The sequence below is a fragment of the Leuresthes tenuis genome, unplaced genomic scaffold (assembly GCF_036924035.1).
Source record: "Leuresthes tenuis unplaced genomic scaffold, fLeuTen1.0.hap1 SCAF_4, whole genome shotgun sequence".
NCBI classification, from domain to species: domain Eukaryota; kingdom Metazoa; phylum Chordata; class Actinopteri; order Atheriniformes; family Atherinopsidae; genus Leuresthes; species Leuresthes tenuis.
In genome coordinates this window covers 24,975,335-24,994,889 of record NW_027325358.1, presented here as the reverse complement: position 1 = coordinate 24,994,889, position 19,555 = coordinate 24,975,335, and the positions used below count along the sequence as shown (strand labels likewise).

General features: G+C 40.6%; 3 protein-coding genes across 3 annotated transcripts in view; 1 reads left to right on the top strand and 2 right to left on the bottom strand.

The window, feature by feature from the left end:
- The window catches only part of LOC140304666 (microtubule-associated serine/threonine-protein kinase 1-like), an 87,285-nt gene extending 86,324 nt beyond the window's left edge, over window positions 1-961 (bottom strand). Inside the window, exon 1 of the mRNA XM_072383396.1 lies at window positions 317-961. The gene's annotated coding sequence lies outside the window, so the exon portion shown is untranslated. The remainder of the gene's footprint in view (window positions 1-316) is intronic.
- Window positions 1-8,222, top strand: part of LOC140304667 (uncharacterized) — a 285,825-nt gene extending 277,603 nt beyond the window's left edge. Inside the window, exon 9 of the mRNA XM_072383399.1 lies at window positions 8,207-8,222. The gene's annotated coding sequence lies outside the window, so the exon portion shown is untranslated. The remainder of the gene's footprint in view (window positions 1-8,206) is intronic.
- Window positions 8,223-13,610: 5,388 nt separating this feature from the next.
- rnaseh2a (ribonuclease H2, subunit A) lies at window positions 13,611-18,038 on the bottom strand. Its single transcript, XM_072383863.1, has 9 exons — window positions 17,946-18,038; window positions 17,550-17,685; window positions 17,367-17,438; window positions 16,607-16,733; window positions 16,440-16,527; window positions 15,994-16,131; window positions 14,822-14,909; window positions 14,529-14,652; window positions 13,611-14,126 (listed from the first exon to the last, which is right to left on the bottom strand). The coding sequence occupies exons 2-9, from the start codon at window positions 17,674-17,676 to the stop codon at window positions 13,964-13,966; spliced, it is 927 nt and encodes a 308-aa protein (XP_072239964.1). The 5' UTR covers window positions 17,677-17,685; window positions 17,946-18,038; the 3' UTR covers window positions 13,611-13,963.
- Window positions 18,039-19,555: the final 1,517 nt, after the last annotated feature.

Here is a 19,555-nt window from a genome sequence, read left to right as displayed (position 1 = left end):
AATAACGAGCAGACAGGAAATACCAGAGCGTTGTCTTCCCTAGATTTACAGACAAAAAAAACAAGCCTAGGATTTTCCCAGAGTATAAAAGGTGGCGCTGCTGTGGTCGACCCCTGCTGTCAGACAGGTGCCGCTGACTGGGCTGCTCTGAGGTGTTGAATAAGCGGGAGGCTGTACGGTGAGATCAGAGTGTTTTGCACAACTTAAGCCCAACTGCGAGATAGTGAAAGAACACCCCCCAAGAGCCCAGACGGCCAGACCGAAACTTATCACAGCACAGATTAGATTGAGCAAACAAGTTTGCAGAGATTCTCACCTCCGGACACCCGCTGACTCGCGACGGTCCAACACAGAACAACAATTACTTAAAGCTGTCTGCTGGACGGTGCAGCCGCCGTCTTCATCTGAAACGGTTGCGTCTCAATGGTTCCCTGGTCTACACAGCACCTCTACACAGCGAGATGATACAAGAGTCCTCAAACAGCCAAACCACATTCATCGAAGTGCCCGGGAGACACGAGCGCGTGCTTGTAGACGGTACACCGCATGCTTGGCGTACATTAATCTGCAAACGTCCGTTATATGTCACAGTCACACGCTGTCAGAGCATCTATGCTGTACGATGAAAAAGGCGAGATCGTAGAGAATCTGTTAGTCCATCCTGTAAGACGCCGTCCTAACGCACACACACACACAGGCTAAATACACACATCGGCGGTGAAAGCAGGTTGATCGCTTCTCGTTTTCGCCCACCGGGACGCGGATTTGTCCCTCGTCAGATGCACGGTGTATTCACTCCGGTCTTCTCGGGCGTACTAAGGGCTTTTCTGTTGAAAATTGATCCGCGGTTGCCACACAGGCATCGCTCCATCCTCGGCTTCTACCACCCACTTCCTACTACCAGATGACGTTTAACCCGTCAGCGACCGGAGGCTGTGAAGCAGACTGCATGTGAGGTGGAGGTTTTTCTGTTCCTCATTCCGATATGATGAAGAGTTATAAGAAAATGCTGAGGTGGAAAATGCCCCGAAATATTTGTTGGGAGAGGGATGACGAGAGTGGGACGCCCCTGAATATGATTATGCTATAATACCTTATGACAAGTGTTCAATAATAAAAACGGTGAGAAAATGTTTTATTTTTAGTGACTCATGCAGTACTGTGCAGCGGTGTAGAACCGCCACTGATTTCTTTGGATATCAATGGGAAATAGAAGCAGGGATTTATTGAATCATGCGCAAACATACATGAAAATACAGAGCGTCAGGCATAAACAGGGCTTGTACAATTCTAACTAGCTGGAAAGTCATTTCTCAGGTCCTCTGTCAGGTCTTTGATGGATTTGTTTCCCTCTTTCTTAAGCACATCACCTTCAGATTATGTTCGTTCTGTAGATAGTTTTTTAGGTCGGCCACTCCTTCATTTGTCCTCCCCGTTTTCCTAGTTTTCTAATTTTTTTAGGGACACACTGCACCCCATGAAGTGATGTGCCACATTTTTAGCTATTAGCACTTTGAGAATAATCTTGTTGGTACAGAAACTCCATTTTACTGCTGTCAAACTCTGTTAACTTTGGCATCTTTTCATAGATGCAACTTAAAGAACAAACTATCTGTCTGCAACAGGCAGTAATAAAGTGCTTTAAGATACAATTAAAAACTGGCTCATCCCTTGGGTTAGGTGTCTTTTTTCTTTCTTTTATACCTGAATGATGAGTTAAGTGCCTTAACAAACAAACAAACAAAAAAACATATTCCTCTGAAAATGATCAGATATAATACAAGGACTGGACTGAAAATAAGTGAAAAAGCAACCAGTGTCCAAAGAAAAACTTTGAGAAACCTTCATAAAGCCTGGAGATCTATTGCTCAAGACCTCAGTTTTGACTCCTTGGGGGGAAAAGAAGTAGAAGAATTAATAGTTACTGCAACCTGCCAACATGCTTAAATATTCCAACAAAAATGGGATCAAGCACGATGCATTATTCAACACGCACACCTGTCACACAGGGGATTCACTGCCACATGACATTTCACAGCTGCATCGCTGATCCCCACGCTAATGCATGAACACCGGCGCAATACATTTCCACCAGAGTAAGCTTTTTTTGTGCTGTGCAGATTAACTGAAACTGATCTCTGTCTGTCTTACATTCATATCTCCTGAACCGTCCTGTCCTTGCAGAGTCTGTAGAGATATGGTTGAATCGTCAATAGGAGCAACGCACTACAAAAACTAAAGGAAAATCTCCACGACGCAAATCACTGACTACAAACATCTAAGGGTAAAGTCCATCACTGTTGTCACGCATTGAGTCTGAATGATTTTACGCTGTTAAGCATTTTCACAAGAGAGATGGACAAATGGTCAAAGGTGGCTTGTTGGAAATTATCAGTGAGGGGGGGGTGGTATCACGCCGGTTCGACTCCAGCTCCAGGATGGAGGGAGATAAGGGGGCCTCAGTGGCTTTTAGCAGTGCAAACCTAATGATCACCGTCTCACTGGGCAGATGGAGCCAGACAGCTTTCGTCCCTCTAACTGTGGGATTTACTCCATCAGCACCCCAACAAAAGTCTCACTTTTTTTTTTTTTCCCCTTGTCCTGTTCAGCATTATGGCAGCAGAATTGTAGTCTGAATACCTTTGATGCCAAACAGATTTGCTTTGCCAAGGGAAGTTTTATGAATTTAAAGCTCCCCTTGATGCCCATTTATTGATTTCTGTTTACAATATATAACATGTAATAGAACCGAACCGGACCGGGGTACAAGGAAAGAAGAAGAGGAAAGAAGAGGAAACAGAACAAAAATAGAAACAAAAACCAGACAACCAGCTGCCAAAAGTCTCACTTTTAACACATCAGGTTATCAAGTATCACTCCTTTTAATTTAGTTTTCTTTTTCAAAAAGTAAACATAAAGACAAGTTGAGTTTTCTTGATGCTGAACCAATTTCTGAAGAGACAGAAAAAATTAAACAAGTTCTCTCAGAGCCAAAAGCGACTTCTTTTTTGTCAGATCACCAGTCTGACAACAAACAACTGGTATTTTTGCATGAATTAGTTGTTTTGTTTTTTGTCTGTAAATCAGCAACTTGTCAATGGCTCAACTGAACAAAAGGGTATCACTGAGGTGTAAATAGGCAACTTTCTCTAGAAAAAAATCAATGCGTTATTATCCCCCCCAGTCCATTGTACCTGACTAATGGAATGAAGTACGTCAGTTGTTTAGATTAGATGTGTCTTCCAAAAAGATCAAAGCTGTAAAGTCTTAACTGTTTTCAATATTAATGACCTTTAAATGTGTACATTTATTTCTAAAGTAAAGCATATAAGTGCTGACTTACCAGAAAGTATCAAAACATTTATTTGTATCTCTCAAATGAACAATTATTCAGCTAAGAAAATCAAAAAGCTGCACTAACCAAAGTATCATACATCTATAAAATATCATGGAGTCAAATTATGGATTACTAATGTACTCTTACTAGGTGACTCCGTCTTTGTCCAGATACAAAACAAGACCAAAAAGTGCTTTAATGTCAATAAGATTTTGTATTGAACAATGTATACACAAGAAGGGTTGTCTCAGGAGAGCACACATCAGGAAAGACTCCCATCACCCACCTCACACACTGTTTTGCCCCACTGCCCTCTGGGAGGCGCCACAGGAGCCTCCGGACTAAGAACACCAGGTTCAGGGACAGCATTTACCTGCTGAACTCTGCCTCCCGGTGACCCTTTCCCTTTTCATCACCACACACACACACACACACACACACACACACACACACACACACACGCACACACACACACAGGACTGTACCGCCTATACTCCATTGCCATTAGGTTCAGTACTGTACTGCTATCACTGGACTTTTTCTGTACTTTAATCACATCTAATTGCACCACTGTAGATAATAAATATCCAACTACTGTACACTGCAGTACATTCTGAACATATTGTAATACATTCGCCACTGTCTGTTGTATATACTGCATATTCCCCTGTAATAATCTGCACCACTGTACATACTGTATGATTAAACTTACGTTATACTTATAGTCCGCTATGCATACTTGCACTTTTATATATATCCTATTATACTACAACTACTGCTTATGCACTTCTGCTTGGATGCAATCTGTATTTCGTTGCCTGTGCCTGTGACATATGCAATGACAACATAGTTGAATCTAATCTAATATAACATAATTACTGATATGTTTGCTTAAATGTGGGTTTCTACCTCCCCAGCATATTCAATACTTAATGGATATGCAAATAAGCTAAATTTAACAGTATTAAACCAAATAGAGGAGTATAGACTTATCACCCATTGAAAAACAACTGAAATCTTTTCTAAAGCAAGCACAGGAAAACATTTTGCTTTCAGAATAACAGAAATTGTTCTTCTCTGCTGTTCTTTTTTTTTTTCTACAAACAGTTTACAACTCTTGCCAAAGACTATGCTCAGGGAATCTGCAGGAACGCACTACAGTTTCTACAGATTAACTTGAATTCATGCACAAGACTTCAACAGCCCCACACTGATCTTATGCTGAGCTTCTGGGAAAAAAAAAAACAAACCCAGCAAGACCAAAACAGGTCATCAGATTGTCAGCAGGTGAAATATTGTGTTTTGCAGAGTGACCCAGTTACCAGTTGGTCTGACTCATCCACCGCATTTAGCTTATCTTGCTGTTTCTTATTAATATTAAATAATGAATGAAGGGGCATGAATTTTACATCTTTTTGTTCATTAGGAGCTGTGAGATTTGGGGAGGACGTGGCAGTGTAGAGCTTGTTCAAGACATAGTTTTAACTGGCAAAACCTTCTGCTACTGTCGTGTGCAAAAGCTCTTAAAGAAATGATGTCATCCTTTTTCAAGGGGATGCCCGAGGGAAGGTCACACAGGGTCAGCTCTCTGCAGCCCAAAACTTGGCATGGCTGGTATTTTTGAAATATGCCTGCCGCTTGTTCGATCCCATTTACCGTTCTGGTTACTCTGTCCCATAAGAGCCACGTCAGCTCGCATCTCTTCATAGCAAGTACCTCCCATCTGTGTGTGTGTGTGTGTGTGTGTGTATGCACAGATGCAAACTGTGACATCAGTCAGTTCAATGAAATATGGCCAAAAAGCCTGATGTAAAATGATTTTGTTTGTTGGGTTAAAGGAAGGTCAAAGCTTTGAATTAAACCAATTACAAATAAGTTGCGATGCTGTGTAAAATGTAAATAAAGATAGAATGCAATGATCTGAAGATCTCTGATACCAATATTTAGTTTTCAATAGAACATACAAAACATGCCAAACGTTGAAAGCTGTCACGGTTTTAGGCGATGGAGACGAAGGAGGAGGACCCAGATGCAGACACGGGACTGCAGCCAGACGGAAACTCGAAAGGGTTTATTGTAATATAAATAAAAATCACAGCAACGCTGGAAAAACACGAAACTAAAGAACTAGAAAACACCTAAGAGAAATAACAAAACTAAACGGTACAAAACTCGGAAGGAAAAACATGGGCATAGAGACAGCAAAGACGGCGACACACTGAGGATCTGACAAAGACTGACAGGAACTTGGGGACTAAATACTGTGGAGAGAGTGATTAGTGATATTCTACAGCTGAAGGGAATTAACACGGGCGATAGGAGTGGAACTGCTAACTGACAGGATCCCTCCTGAGTTCCACTCCTATCTGAGGACAACAGGAAATGGCAAGACTAAACTAAACAGACTAAACTCATAGGAACGAGACAACCAGGAAAATACAAAATTACAAGAATCAACAAAGTGTGCCATTTTCTATTTCATGAAAAATACATTAGCTCATCTAGAATTCAAGAGCAAAAAAACTGAAAAAGAAGCACACCCTGAAACACTGAGATTTCACGTTTGGAAACCAATGAACCTTTGACATTTTTGGCGACAGTCGTGATTAACTGGCTATTGCACTTTATAATTTTATGTTAATTACACTGTTCTCATTAGCCTTATTGCTAATAAAAAACACTTTAAGAGCCTTTTGAACTAATTGAGCAGTTTAGCCCTACATCATGCAATATGCTTTTAATATAAGCAGTTTTATCCGAGCAAACAACAGAAGCAGTAAAAAAAAAAGAAAAAACCCTCCAATGCCCTGTTTCCACACTAAAAGCATGTTTAAATCCACCCCAACAATGAGTGTATTTTAGCCTTGTTCAGCCCTACAATGAATGAAGAAAACCTTTGAGAAGGTTTGGGAAATGATGACCAACATATCACAGCGACAGCATGCTCTGTTATTCATTAGTTCACGAATAACTAACAATGAAGTTTGAAAGAAACTACTTCAAATTGAACAGCACTGAACTGGCCTTTCTGAGGCTCTTTGAACGTTTGTTCAAGTGTTGATGGGGATCGTTGTGAGGATCGTCGGTAATTACACTCGACAAAAAGGTTGTGTTGTCAGTACGGTTCCATTGTTCGGTCTATTTTTATGCAGGAGAACTCAAAAAATTGTGGACAGATTTGTTATCTTGTTGGGTCATGACACTGCCTAGAATTTTTTATATCCATCTCCAGGATTTCTTTTTTTCTTTTTTAACTAACCTTTCGGGGAACTTGGTAGTCTTTTGCTGGGATTTCATTTAGATCAGTTAAATTTTATTTAACTTTTAAACGTGTATAAGTAACCTCAGGACACTTTAAGCAGAAAAGACAACTGAATATAAAAAATGTAGTTTTGTAACGTCATCAAGTAGTGAGGAAACATGGAATGTCTTTCCTACAAGTACTTTTACCAGAGGTAATACCATTAAAATTCTATCCACGTTGCATCATTTGATGCTAATGAAATAGCTCAGACAAACTTTAGCTTCCTGAATGTTATCTACTAACCTACCATGCGACGTATAAAGTTATTGGAGATAACTTTCACACTGCCTTCCTGTAGACTGGAACCCACAGAAAGAGGAACGCTGCGCACCATAAAAGCCACTAGCAACATTGTATGATGACATTGACACCCCAATAAAGCCTTGTTAGCTAAGTAATATTATTATTGTGAATTCATATCAAATATTCATTTTAAAAAAGAGAAAACAATTCTATGTTACTTTTGATAAGTATAACTGTAAAACCAGCAGGTGGGAGGGGATGTTATGCAGTTAAATAAATGATCAAAATGAAGCCTGAAAAGCTACACTACAGAAATATAGAACATAGGTCAAATGATTTAAATACATTATACATATTGTACATATGCACTCTGAATTGGGTCAAGAACAGGTGAAATAATAAATAAATGATAAGTCTTAGATCCACTGAGAGGACAAGGAGCAAGAAACTGGTAAAACGGATGTAATTTAGTCATTACAAATTATAGAAATCACAGCCATGATTTTCCTGCAATGACAAAATGTCTACCCATTAAAACGTCTACACCATAACTCTCAAAAAATAGTTTCCTTTTGTTTTACCACACTATAAAATACTGTATTCTACTGTATAATAATCCATATATGAGGCAATACCAGGACTTGATAAGCCACGTCTTTTAGGATGTGCCCCTCTTTCATCTGTTTTAATCTCTTCATCTCCTCCAGTTGTCTTCCTTCTCTACAACAATCACTCGTTTCTCTTGTGTCTCCATGCCCCGCAGATGTATTTCCTTCAGGCCATTCCGTAAGATCCCACCTCCTCATTCCTAGCCATGTCTGTCAAGAAAGTGGGTCAGAGACTACAGCTGTGCTAAAAAGCCTTGTCTGTAAAGAAGAACCTCTCTAAATAAAACACAATGCGATCAGTTGTCTCAGGGGTGAATCATAACTACATAAACCCACAAAGATAGAGAGTGAAGAGGTTCAAGAGTAAGGAATAATGTTTGAGACTTCTTCACTGAGTTCTTCTAGTTCCGTATACTCTTAACCAGGGCAGTCAGTCAGCACCGAACATTTTGTTGCTAGTAGCAACAACCACTGAAGAAGTTCATAGTTTCAATGCTTCTTCCATACCGTGGATGCAGTAGAGCTGTGAACTGGTTACGGGTTAAATGGTTAAATCCTGAACCAACTGTTGTTTTCCTTTTGCATCATCTTGTGTTTTCGTTTCCGTACTGTGTTTTAGGCAACTCGTGCGATTATAAAGTAACTTTAGAAAAGGCATTTGGACACTTAAATGAAATATCAGACAAACCCTACCCCCCTCACAGATCACTGCACGCAGCTTCATTCCAAAGTTTTGTAAAATCCAATGTCCTTGTTAGTTTACCTTTCCTCTGGTGCCATCTGGAGGTCATTGTTGTTTTTCACTCACTCTGTAAAACAGCCCAAAGTCTTGACCTTTATGGTTTGACATTTATGGATCAAAATAAAATGTTATTTGCAATTGATTTATGGATCAAAGTGCAACTTGGTGCGGGTGTTTTCTCTCAGTCTGAACTTTAGTCCCGTCTGGGTAGTGTCCTGTCTGATGTGGTGGTCAGTGACACAGGAGCTCCACAGGGAACTGTGCTTTCTCCCTTTCTCTTTACCTTATATACCCGAGTCATGTCACCTACAGAGGTTTTCTGATGACTCAGCTGTTGTCGGGTGTATAAGAGAAGGGGAGTACAGGACACTTTGTGGAGTGGTCTGAACATAATTACCTGAGGCAGAACGTCAACAAGACCGGAGAGATGGTGATCAACTTCAGGAGGAAGAAGACGCCTTCACAACCACTAAGGATCAGGGGGGAGGTGGTGGAGGAGGTGGAGGACTACAAATACCTGGGAGTGGTGATCGGAAATAGACACGACTGGGTATCTAATACTGAGGCTGTGTGCAAGAAGGGGATGAGCAGACTCTATTTCCTGAGGACGCTGAGATCCTTCAACGTGTGCAGCAAGTTGTTGGAGATAATTATCAGAGTGTTGTTGCCGGCGCCATTTTCTTTGCTGCTGTGTGTTGTGGCAGCAGCATCAGAGCCAGCGACACTAACAGACTGGACAAAATCATTAAGAAAGCTGCCTCTGCACTTGGTCTCAGGTTGGAATCTTTTGAGACCGCGGTGGAGAGGAGGACACTGAATAAGCTGTTGTCCGTTACGGATAATAAACAGCACCCCCTCCATCACACCGTGGTCAGACAGCAAAGCACCTTCTCACACAGGCTGCTTCAGCTCCGCTGTCGAAGGGACAGATGCAGGAAATCATTCCCGCCACATGCCATCACACTGTATGATAAAAGCTGAAAGCACTGGTCATTCTTTCTCTATATACACTTTAGATATATTTTTATCTGTTAAACATATTGCTTATTCGTACATCTGTTCAATAACTGTTATTGGTACACTTTAATACTGCACAACTGCACATTTTGCTGTATATATGTAATACGATAGTTTTTTATTTGAATCTTATTTTGTAATTACTATTTTAAAGGTTGAATTAATACTTTTATTTATACTACTACTTAATAGTAGGTGCTTTTTTATTTATCTAGTTTTGTTGTGCTTTCTATGTTTATTTCATCATCTCGGGTGTAAATGCTGCTACTGCAAAGAAATTTCCCAGTTTGGGAAAATAAAGTATTTCTATTCTATTCTATTCTATTCTATTCTATTCTATTCTATTCTATTCTATTCTATTCTATTCTAGCTGACCCCCTTGTGTTTCACATCGTCCTATAGTCACACTGGTCGTGGAACAGCGACTGTTGTTTTTAACTGGGGTCGTTTCTAGTTTACTTCATGATGTCATTAATTCTGTGTAATCAAACACTGCATTTGTGCTTTCACAATCAGTCATAGCTCATAAAAAGTCAAGACACTATGCTGCCCATTAAAATACTTAATTAGCTAAATATGAACTTTTATGAAAGTAAGATTTTGTTCTGAATGCAGGAAATACAGCTCTCCCCTCAAAACAATACAGATAACATGGAAGCAACAAACGGCATAGGAGGAGTGTGAAATCACAGTGACACCTTCTATACACTCTTTAATAGGCTATACTGCATTTTAGGCACCAGGAACATACTATACTGGCCCTATTGAAGAGCTTATATGAAACCTGCAGAATGCCAACCCTTCTGAGAGACCAGTGTAGAGAGGAGAAAGCAGTAAACACACTCCTCCACTTAAACGGGTGAAATAATGTCTGAATTACAATCTTGGGGCAATAGGGACACCATGTGGGCAGGATCAGCGACTCCACCACATCTATACCAATCCACCACGTTTCATAGGCCAAGCAGAATGTCAGGGCTCTTGGGACAGCTCGGCAGAAAACATTTAAACTAAATCTGAGGTACAGCAGCATCTATGCTGATCCACAGATGACAAAGCTCGATTTAATCCGAGTGCTGTGGGAATACAAGTTTGGAGTATAATGCAGTAAGTGACATTCAGCAAACTCTTCATGATGGCCATGTAAATATTAATTTTAAAAAAATTAAATGGCGACTTATCTGCTGAATTATCATTTAATCTGCCAGCTGGGTGGAGCCAAGATGAAATGCCAAGTGGCCGGTTCTGTAGTTTAATAAGAAATCCTTGAAATGTCACTCACACAGACAATGGCATACTTTAGATAAGAGAGTTCGGATGGTCTGGGTTAGCAAACTCAAGCTCTCTGTGCCAGTGTTGAGGAAAGAACAAGTGCAATCCAATTAGCAGAACTCCAGACGATTCAGGAGAAGAAACTGGGACTATGAGTCACAACCTCTGGGATTAGAAACCTTCTGCCCCGATGTAACCTGGGTCATGACAAGGAGCTAATCTTGTTTCATTACTTCAGGTCTTAATATATCAACACATGTTTGTAACATTCATACCAGGTGTAACTAAAAAAAAATATCAAAAAATCAACAATACATGACTGACTACATGTGTTATTCAAAATAAGGTTAAATAATATCAAAATAATAAAGGTTAACAGTCAGTCTCAAAGTATATCTATAGAAAACATTTGAATAACTCATGAATAACTACAGCATCTGTTGTCCTCAACAAATCATTTTTCTGTTTGTGCTGCATATTTCATGAAGTGTCTGTTAAAAAGTGTTCAATCTGCCAAACTCGAAGTGAAGTATTCAGATTTGTTTTATCTGACCGTCTAAAGCACGTATTAAATGTAAATTGTGGCGTTTAAGTATAATTGACAACTTAAGATGTCTGAATTCGTGTCACGTCCCATAATTCTTAGGTCAGCTTCAGTCGGGGGTTACTTTTTATTTTTGCAGAGGTATTTGCAGTTTGCAACGCAGTGAAAAATATGTGAGCTTTGAGGATATTTAGACTAGATGAATGGGAACAGATCCTGTAGTTTCCTGACAAGCAGAGAGAACGTTTGAAGTTCGTCAAGCTCTTGGCGATAGTCCACAGAGACTCATGCTGGCAGCTCTCTGAATATAAGTTTCAGCTGGTAACCAGTGAAAATATAAACTAGCTGCCAGAGTGTCAGTATCAGATTTTTTTTTGTTTTAGACGAGCACATCCACACCATACAAGGTTTGCCTTCAATGTTTTCATTACTCTCCATGCACCAACATGGAGATAGAGATAAAAGGACTGCATTACCTGGTATGTATTCTGATCCTTTTTGTCTGCTGACACTGGGATATTTCTTTTCAATTACTATGATTTTGAGCAATACCCGTCATGATGCAGAATGAGGCCTGTCTGAGGCAGGCTCAAGATTTATTGATAACGATGACCATCAAGAGGAAAATTTGAACCATTTCTGTGCTTATTATGTTTATGCATTTGGCAGACTACATGCTTCCAAGCAGTTATAAAATCTTCATTACTTGAAACCCCTCCTCACTGAGGTTAACAGTGGAAAGTTTGCAAACTTCTGTGCCACGAATAACTCGGTTCATTCATAAGGACAGGGTGATCTAATAGCATTACATTAGGCAGTCTTAAGCCGAATTAGACCACCACCTTAAACTACAGCAAGTACGAGCTAACTATTTTTAATCCCATTGACGTACTAGGAACCCAGGCTTCTTAGAGAAGTAAGAAGATAAGCCTGGGAAGGTAATAAATGGGCGTACAAGAACAGATTGAGAAAGGACTCAGACAGGACATAACCAATCCAGATCTTAAACGTGTCAGTCGGTACAGAGAGATCCAGACACCTTCTGCTGAGGCTGCAGCACATACGGATCTCTGGATACCAGCTTCGTCTTCAGTTATCTGACATCCAGGTACTATCCACGACCATGGAGCCTGCAGCACAGACCCTGACTGCCAACGCAACCCTGGACGGAATGAACTTATCCAGGAAAGCCCTGCGAGTGGCCCCCAGAGGAGCCTCGTCTCACTTTGTAGGGACCTCGATCATGATCCTGTCCTCGTTTGCCGTCTCCACTTTGGCTATGAACTGTGGGAAGAAGATCCAGGAGTCCAGGCAAAAACCTAACAGGGACTAACAACGGTGGACTGATGAATATGCCTTTTGTCAATAGCACTTATCATGTGGCCAAGTCTTGACAAAGATCTGTTTCTGTGATGAAATAGTGGGAGCTGACTCTGAGAGCCAACTCTATTTTGTTTTCTTGTAGCAAAATGTGATATGTGTTTTATCTCGTGTGAAGTGTCTTCAAGTTCTAATCTGGAGCTCGACGAGTCAGACGAGGGCGAAGCCCTCAGGGGACACGAGAGCGCTAACATTAATGGGCTTTGTTGGACTGATACAGATGAAAGTATGATATCTAAAAGAGGGAAAAATATGCAGTAATATCCTCAAACCTCATCCTCCTTTCACCACATATCTGCTGTCAGTCTAAAAATGTAACAAGTAAAACTGAAGAGATAAACTGAAAGGACGGCTTACTTTTGGTGATATAGATATCAATTCTGGTCATTCTATATCAGCAATGGAAGATATTGTAATGACTCTGAGTCGTTACAACAAAAAAAGACAATTTTGGGTTCAATGCAATCACAACACTTTGTATGATCTGGAAACACTTAAATTTTTCCAGAATGCACGTCATGAGGACCACATTCCTTTGAGGAGGCCTGTTTTGAGACCAAATGTAACATTTGGGAACCAAAAAAAAGAAAAAGGTATGTAAAAAAACATGCAAGAGCATTAAAATATAGCTCTGGTATTGGCATTGTTCTATGTTGACTTTTGCAGAGTGGAATTTGGGCCTCTGAGTCAGTGAGTGGAAGTGGAGAAATGAGTTTAGCCTGTTCTCAGTACTGTCAACTCGTTACTCTGTTTCAGTGGGTAAAAATGTGTTTGAACAGCATGCAGACTGGGGCTGCATCTGCATGAAATATTCTAAATTTACTGTTGTCGCAAATATCAACAGCCAATTTATTTTCACTTCTAACATTTCAGATAGACTCGCATTGTGCAAGACACAGACACGAATGACAGCCCTATGAATGCTGTTGATTTTGTGCTATGCTGTTAACACCTATCATTCTCGAATAATTCACTACACAAAAGGACACAGAAGAAGTGCTTACAGCTGGGAATGTTTTTGACCATACTGTCAATCAGTGCCAGGAAAATAACATGGAAAAGAAAGACAGGACTCAATTTTACAGAAGACATTTTATTTAACTCGGATGCAATGTGATGGAAGTGTAATTTCTCGTCAATATTAAGTATGTTTTTTTAAAAACTGACAAACTGTAATTATGTGCAATTTATTTGGGCAGTTTATGACTTTACACTGTGAAATATGTGGCTTTACAGCAGTTGTCGCACTGTGCTGAATGTTTTGTTCCTGTTAGACAGCAGTACTGTTATGTTGAGGACCTATAATAGTGGTTCCTGCAAATCTTGTGACAGTGACATGTTGCCACTAGAGGGCAGTGTTTGAATAAAAGACTGCAATACTATGTGCAATGCTCTCCTTCTTTTGTGGAAGAACTGCCAAGACTTTTAAACACGGGCTCAAGTTTTAAACATTAGTTTTTTCGTATAAAAACAGACACAAATAAAGACAAAAATCCCACTACGGGCTTATGCATCTTCAGAGTGTGTCGAGACTCTTCAGCCTCCGTTCAGTGAAGAAACGGTGCGTCTGGTGGGTGGGACTTTGGTCATGACCTCCAGCTGATCCACCGAAGTAGGACAACATAGACCTGTTGTTCTGCCGCTGCGCTGCCTTCTCACCATCCTCTTCATCATCATCCCTGAGGACAGAGTTAACGAGTGTGTTTTTCACACAGCGGTTAGAACTCATCTCCTAAGGTCAAATAATTTCAACAGACATTAAGTGTGACCTGTAAATCAACTAGATTGTGGTTACCCACTAACAAATGGGAGTATTCTTGTCTACAGACTAACACGCACACTGAAGCAGTACTGTAACGCACTTGTATAGATTTTCTTCCATGATGTTGGGGGGGAAAAAAACATTTTGATGCCTGAAGAAAATTCCAAAACCTTGACAACTACAGTGCAGAATGACCATGGGTAGATACTGTGGGTGAGACAGTACTGCTGAATTTCAAAATGTCTTATTCTACCGTTCTTTAATCAACCTCTTCTTGCAATTCATCCCAGGGGAAAATAAAGTCTGAAGACTTGTTTACCAGTGGACAGTCACCGCCTTGCTGTCCATCAGGGTTTGGGCAGTGCTCCAGCTAAATCGAACAAACTGCGGGTAACCGAACACGGGGTCCAGGTACTTCAGCAGCCACGCTTTAGTCTTGGGGTCTAAAAAGACAGACAAAGGGCAGGGCTCAGTGTTCCGGTTATCTCCGAGCAGTTTTACAGGAGATACAAAATAAGAAAAAAGAAACACCCATTGTTGGTGTAATAATTGTAATTTGCAGTTTATTTAAAGACGTTAATAAAGACCGTGACATATGGGGACTGTTATTACCATTTGGGTATCCTGAGCCATAATCTGCATCCACTTCGCCCACGTCTTCTGCAAAGTTCCAGCCTTTCACGACACGATCCCTGGCGACCTGAAAACCGGCAAATAGCATCAGAAAGCCTCGTGTTTCCGACTGTGGGTGTAAACAATAAGCAAGGAAGGCCTGAACAAGGAAATTAAAGCAAGCAGATATGGCAAAAGGGAGGATGACTACAGAAATACCTGAAGCCTTGTTAGGGCCAGCTTAAAAACAGAAAAACAAAAACTTTTGGAGTAGTTGTGCCTGATATGACATCTCCTCTTCAAAACTTTGAGAAACAGAGATTTTTCTTGATTTAAAAACAGAGATAGTTGCTGGTGAGCAACTTGCTCGTGTAGAAATATCTGGTTGCTAAGACAAACCCAAAGGTCTGTGGAGATGAGTCAGTTTACTTGTAAGAGCGGAAACTGAGCCCTCGACCCTGGCTGCTCGCCCGGCTCTCCTCGTGCACGTAGTTACTCATACTGATTGAGTTAATGTTAGTTAGTCCTTTTCTTCTCAGAACTGGAATCTGAGGACTCTCCCACCACTGCTGAGAGTTGTGCAAGTCTTACGGTGAAATAGAGGGCAGCAGCAGTAACGGTGCTACGTGACATTTTAGTAACAGGTTTGTTTTCACCTACAAAATTACCCCAATAATCAAAAAAAAAAAAAAAAAGCATCTATCTGTCCATCCAAAAATAGTTATTTTCATCTTCACTTGAACCTCTTTCAGTAATCCTGTGAGAATGCATTTATTATATTAACACTAAAACTCATATCAGGGTAAATATTGCACAGTCTTACACTTTGCAGTCCTTAATCTGACTGCAAAGTGTAAGACTTGACTGACTGCTTATTTACCCCAGAAACTAAACTTAAAAACTACATTTTTAGTCCAAAACATACATATCAAACTTTGTGTCACTTTAGAAAATCAAATTAGGATCTTCATCCCTGCAGCAAACTAAAAAGTATTTAAAACTACTTTACTTTGCCTGAATATCCGCGGTTACCCGAGTCCAAAAACGCTAAACCCGTCACACATGAGCTTCGTCAGGCACCAACTATCGTGGGATCGTCTTCGTTCAATGAAGGTTCAGGAGGTATTTGTGGGAGAATAAGACAAAGACCCAGTTTGTGGCCGATTGCTAACCTTTGCACAGATACTGGCCGCGCTGACGATGGGGAAGAGGGAGTCAGCTTTTGGTCTGACAGTCACCTCAATACCCGGGAACAGCTGAGAGAGTTTGCCCTCATACTTCTCTGCTGGGCCGACTGTGTCTACATAAACCTGCAGAGGGGGACAAAAGGATTACAAAAGATGACAAATGGATAAAAGAGTCCGTGCCAGCTGCAAGTCTGAATTAAAAGAATCTATGACTGTGTCCAAACCTCTAAAGAGATAAACCGAAATATGACATCTGACAGAAAAAGTATCTAAACACCAAATAATTGAGGTAATACCAAGGTGTGTTGCTCCCAAATAACATATTCAGAGTGCTCAGTTTGCATGGAAAGGGCTACGCTGAAGCACAGTTAGTCCATATAGGCTCAGTGGAAAGATGCGAACATTTACATGAAAATAGTTTGCTGACAAACCTCTTTGAGCTGAACTCCACTATCCAAGGCATACTGTATTAGACCAATGGCTGTGTCGTGTGATAGGGCATTGAGGTTGTATTTTGTCCTTGAAGGAAATCAAAATTTTATGTCAGCGTTTGTGAATTAATGTCACGTGCCTCCACATGTGAGTCGACATGCGTTACCTTCGTAACATGCTGGTAGAGATGGTGTTGGGTGAGAGAATCTGCAAGGCCCAGCCCACGTAACCTTTGGCTTCATCTAGTTTTTGGAAAAGGTTCTCTCTTTCTGCCTCTGATAGGGTCTTTGAATCTAACAAGACAGTGACAAATTATTGGGAGAGGTATTCATTTTAACACACACTTATAAGCAACTTAGGGCTTGTTTTCTTCTATATTTGCTAAATTTCTGCAGTCACTGGCTGCAGTCTTTTGGGCTTATTTAGGCTTCTTCTAAATAACCATTTTGCCGGTTTACAAAAACACATTTGTCCTCCTGTATAGCAGATTATGCCACAAACCCGTCCACATCCCCATCTCCTTCCCCACACACAGCTGACAGTCAGGTGTGTGTCTTTCTTTAAAAGAATTTTTAAGAACCCAGTTGAACTCCCCGTGTATGTGTGGGTTCTCTCTGGGTTCTACGGCTTCCTCCGACTGCCCGACTCCCCAGATTAATTGGTTACTCTAAATTCACTTTAGGAGTGAGTGTGAGCGTGGCTGGTTGTGTGTCTCATTTGTCTCTGTGTGGCCCTGTGATCCCATCCAGGGTGTTCCCTGCCTCTTGTCCAATGACAGCGAGGATAGGCTCTAGCCCCCCCCTCACGATACCCGAGTTGGATTAAGCAGGTATAGAAAATGGATGGATGGAACCCAGTTGCCTGGTTTGGGCTTGTAAGTGTAGACCTGGTTAACTTCTGTCACAAAATCTGGCAACACTGATTACCTGCTACTTTCAAGTCCTTCAGCTCCTCCTTTTTGGAAACTGGACAGAAACATATCCCATACACCATGGGCCCTGAATCACAAACGAAAGCGCTGTGAGTGTGTATAGTACATGGCAATTTAATAGAACTGTGAAGATAGACTTTTCCTACAGATCTAAACGCATAGGCATAAACTAACATACCCAGCACAGGCCCTCTGCCCGCCTCGTCAATACCCAGACAGCAATCCTCCGTCCTGCAGACGGCAGGGATCTGAGAGACCAGCCGGCAGCTGACCGAGTTATCAGCTTCAAACGGGCCGAGGTCCATGAATGCTGGCTGAAGGGAAAAGAAACACTTATCTACTATAATATGTTACTGTGTAATTCTATCGCGTTCTACACACACACACACACAGATGATGCAGGTTAGGGTCACTACTGTTGTACTGAAATGTTGCTGTAAACTAACTTACTGTCAGCTAAACGCCGTATGCTAGTTTAAAGATATTGTATGTTTAAACTTATAGTTATGTCGCTTGCCAGATAAGACCGGAGTTACATACACAATGTTAATCTTAAAAAAAGATCTATTATTACCTATTTGGACAGTGAAAGAACTCTAAACCACACTGTTTATATCCGTCTGCCGCAGATTTGGCGCCCCGGCTGTGACGTCAAATGTCTCCGCCTTTTTTTCTTCTTCTTCTCTCAATAGCAAGGCGCAGCATCGCCATCATAAGGGCTGGAGTTTTTCATCGAATATGACACGTAATGCCATTTTCTTCATCCTTCCTTCATGAGCTGACACAATTCACCAAGACCTTTATGAAATGTCTGTAACACGCTTTGGTCAAAATAGCACAGACAGACAGTACAGCAGCTCCCTTTTATATTATAATACACACCTCTGGTCAAGTGGATCATTTCAGACCCACTCAACACCACTCTGTCCCTCTTCACCCTGCCTCTTTTGAGGTCTGTAGTACTTCATAACCCTTGAGTCAGTTATAATGGAATGAGAGAGGATTGGACCACATCAAACTGATGAAAATTATTTGTTCAGCAATTTATTTCTTGAGTTTGCATGTTCTCCCCGTGTATGCGTGGGTTCTCTCCAGGTACTCAGGCTTCCCCCCACTGTCCAAAAACATTCATGTTAGGTTAATTGTGAGTGGGAGACTTTTATTCTCATGTATTAAATTTCCTTGCCCACATTTCAAGCTTGAACAGCTTGAATACTACCAATTTCTCTTTGTTAGTTATGTATTGAAGTGACCCAAGTTAAAACTCTCACAGAGGAAAGTGAAGTAATGTCTGGTTGGGAACACCAATGAGAACTCATATTGTTTTTCCTTCACATATTGGCTTCATAAACGCTGAATTTCCCTGTTTCTCCATTCCTGTGTGTTCATTTTAAGAACTTCTGCTTGTTGCGCAATATTTGACCATTTTTTACTTTGTATGGGCTATGCAAAAACTTTCATAAAATAAAAGAGCCAAATGATCTGGTATCTAATTTTTACTTGAACAAAAACGGAAACTTGTCACATTTGGCCACACAATTATAGGAAACTACACCCTAATCATGACTTTTTGAATATAATATCAAAAGATAAATAAAAAAATTAGACAATTCTTATTGGGTCTTAAAATGAGATAACTACAGCTGCAGATGAACAGCAACACATGACATTATCAACAAAATCATTGTTATAGAAAAAAAAAAGAAGAAGCAACTGATTAAAAATGCAAAGCCAGTGTGTGAAAGATGCCCCTGCTGCTTCCACAGAAATGAAGAAATGAAGAGAGTAAGCAGCAGCCAGGTGCAGCTAATCAAATATGCCTTGACTAATTTATCTAAGACTAATTTGACTAAGTGTGAACACCTCTATAAAAGCATAAATGTTGTCAGTTTGCTGGACTGGAGCTTTCAGGTGTAAGTAACACAATACCAAGGAGGAAAGACATAAGCAATGATCTTTGAGAGGCAATTATTGCTGCTCATCAATATCGGAATGATTGTTATGCCATTTCCAAACAATTTGGAGTTCATCGTTCTACACTGAGAAAGATATTTTAGAGGTGCAATATTTTCAGTTTTCAGTCTTCACAGATGTGAGTCCCAGTAAGTTCAACCCGAGGTCAGACTATGTAATACTCAAAGTAATGCACCTCTGTACAAACCACAATCATTTTGGAACAATGTC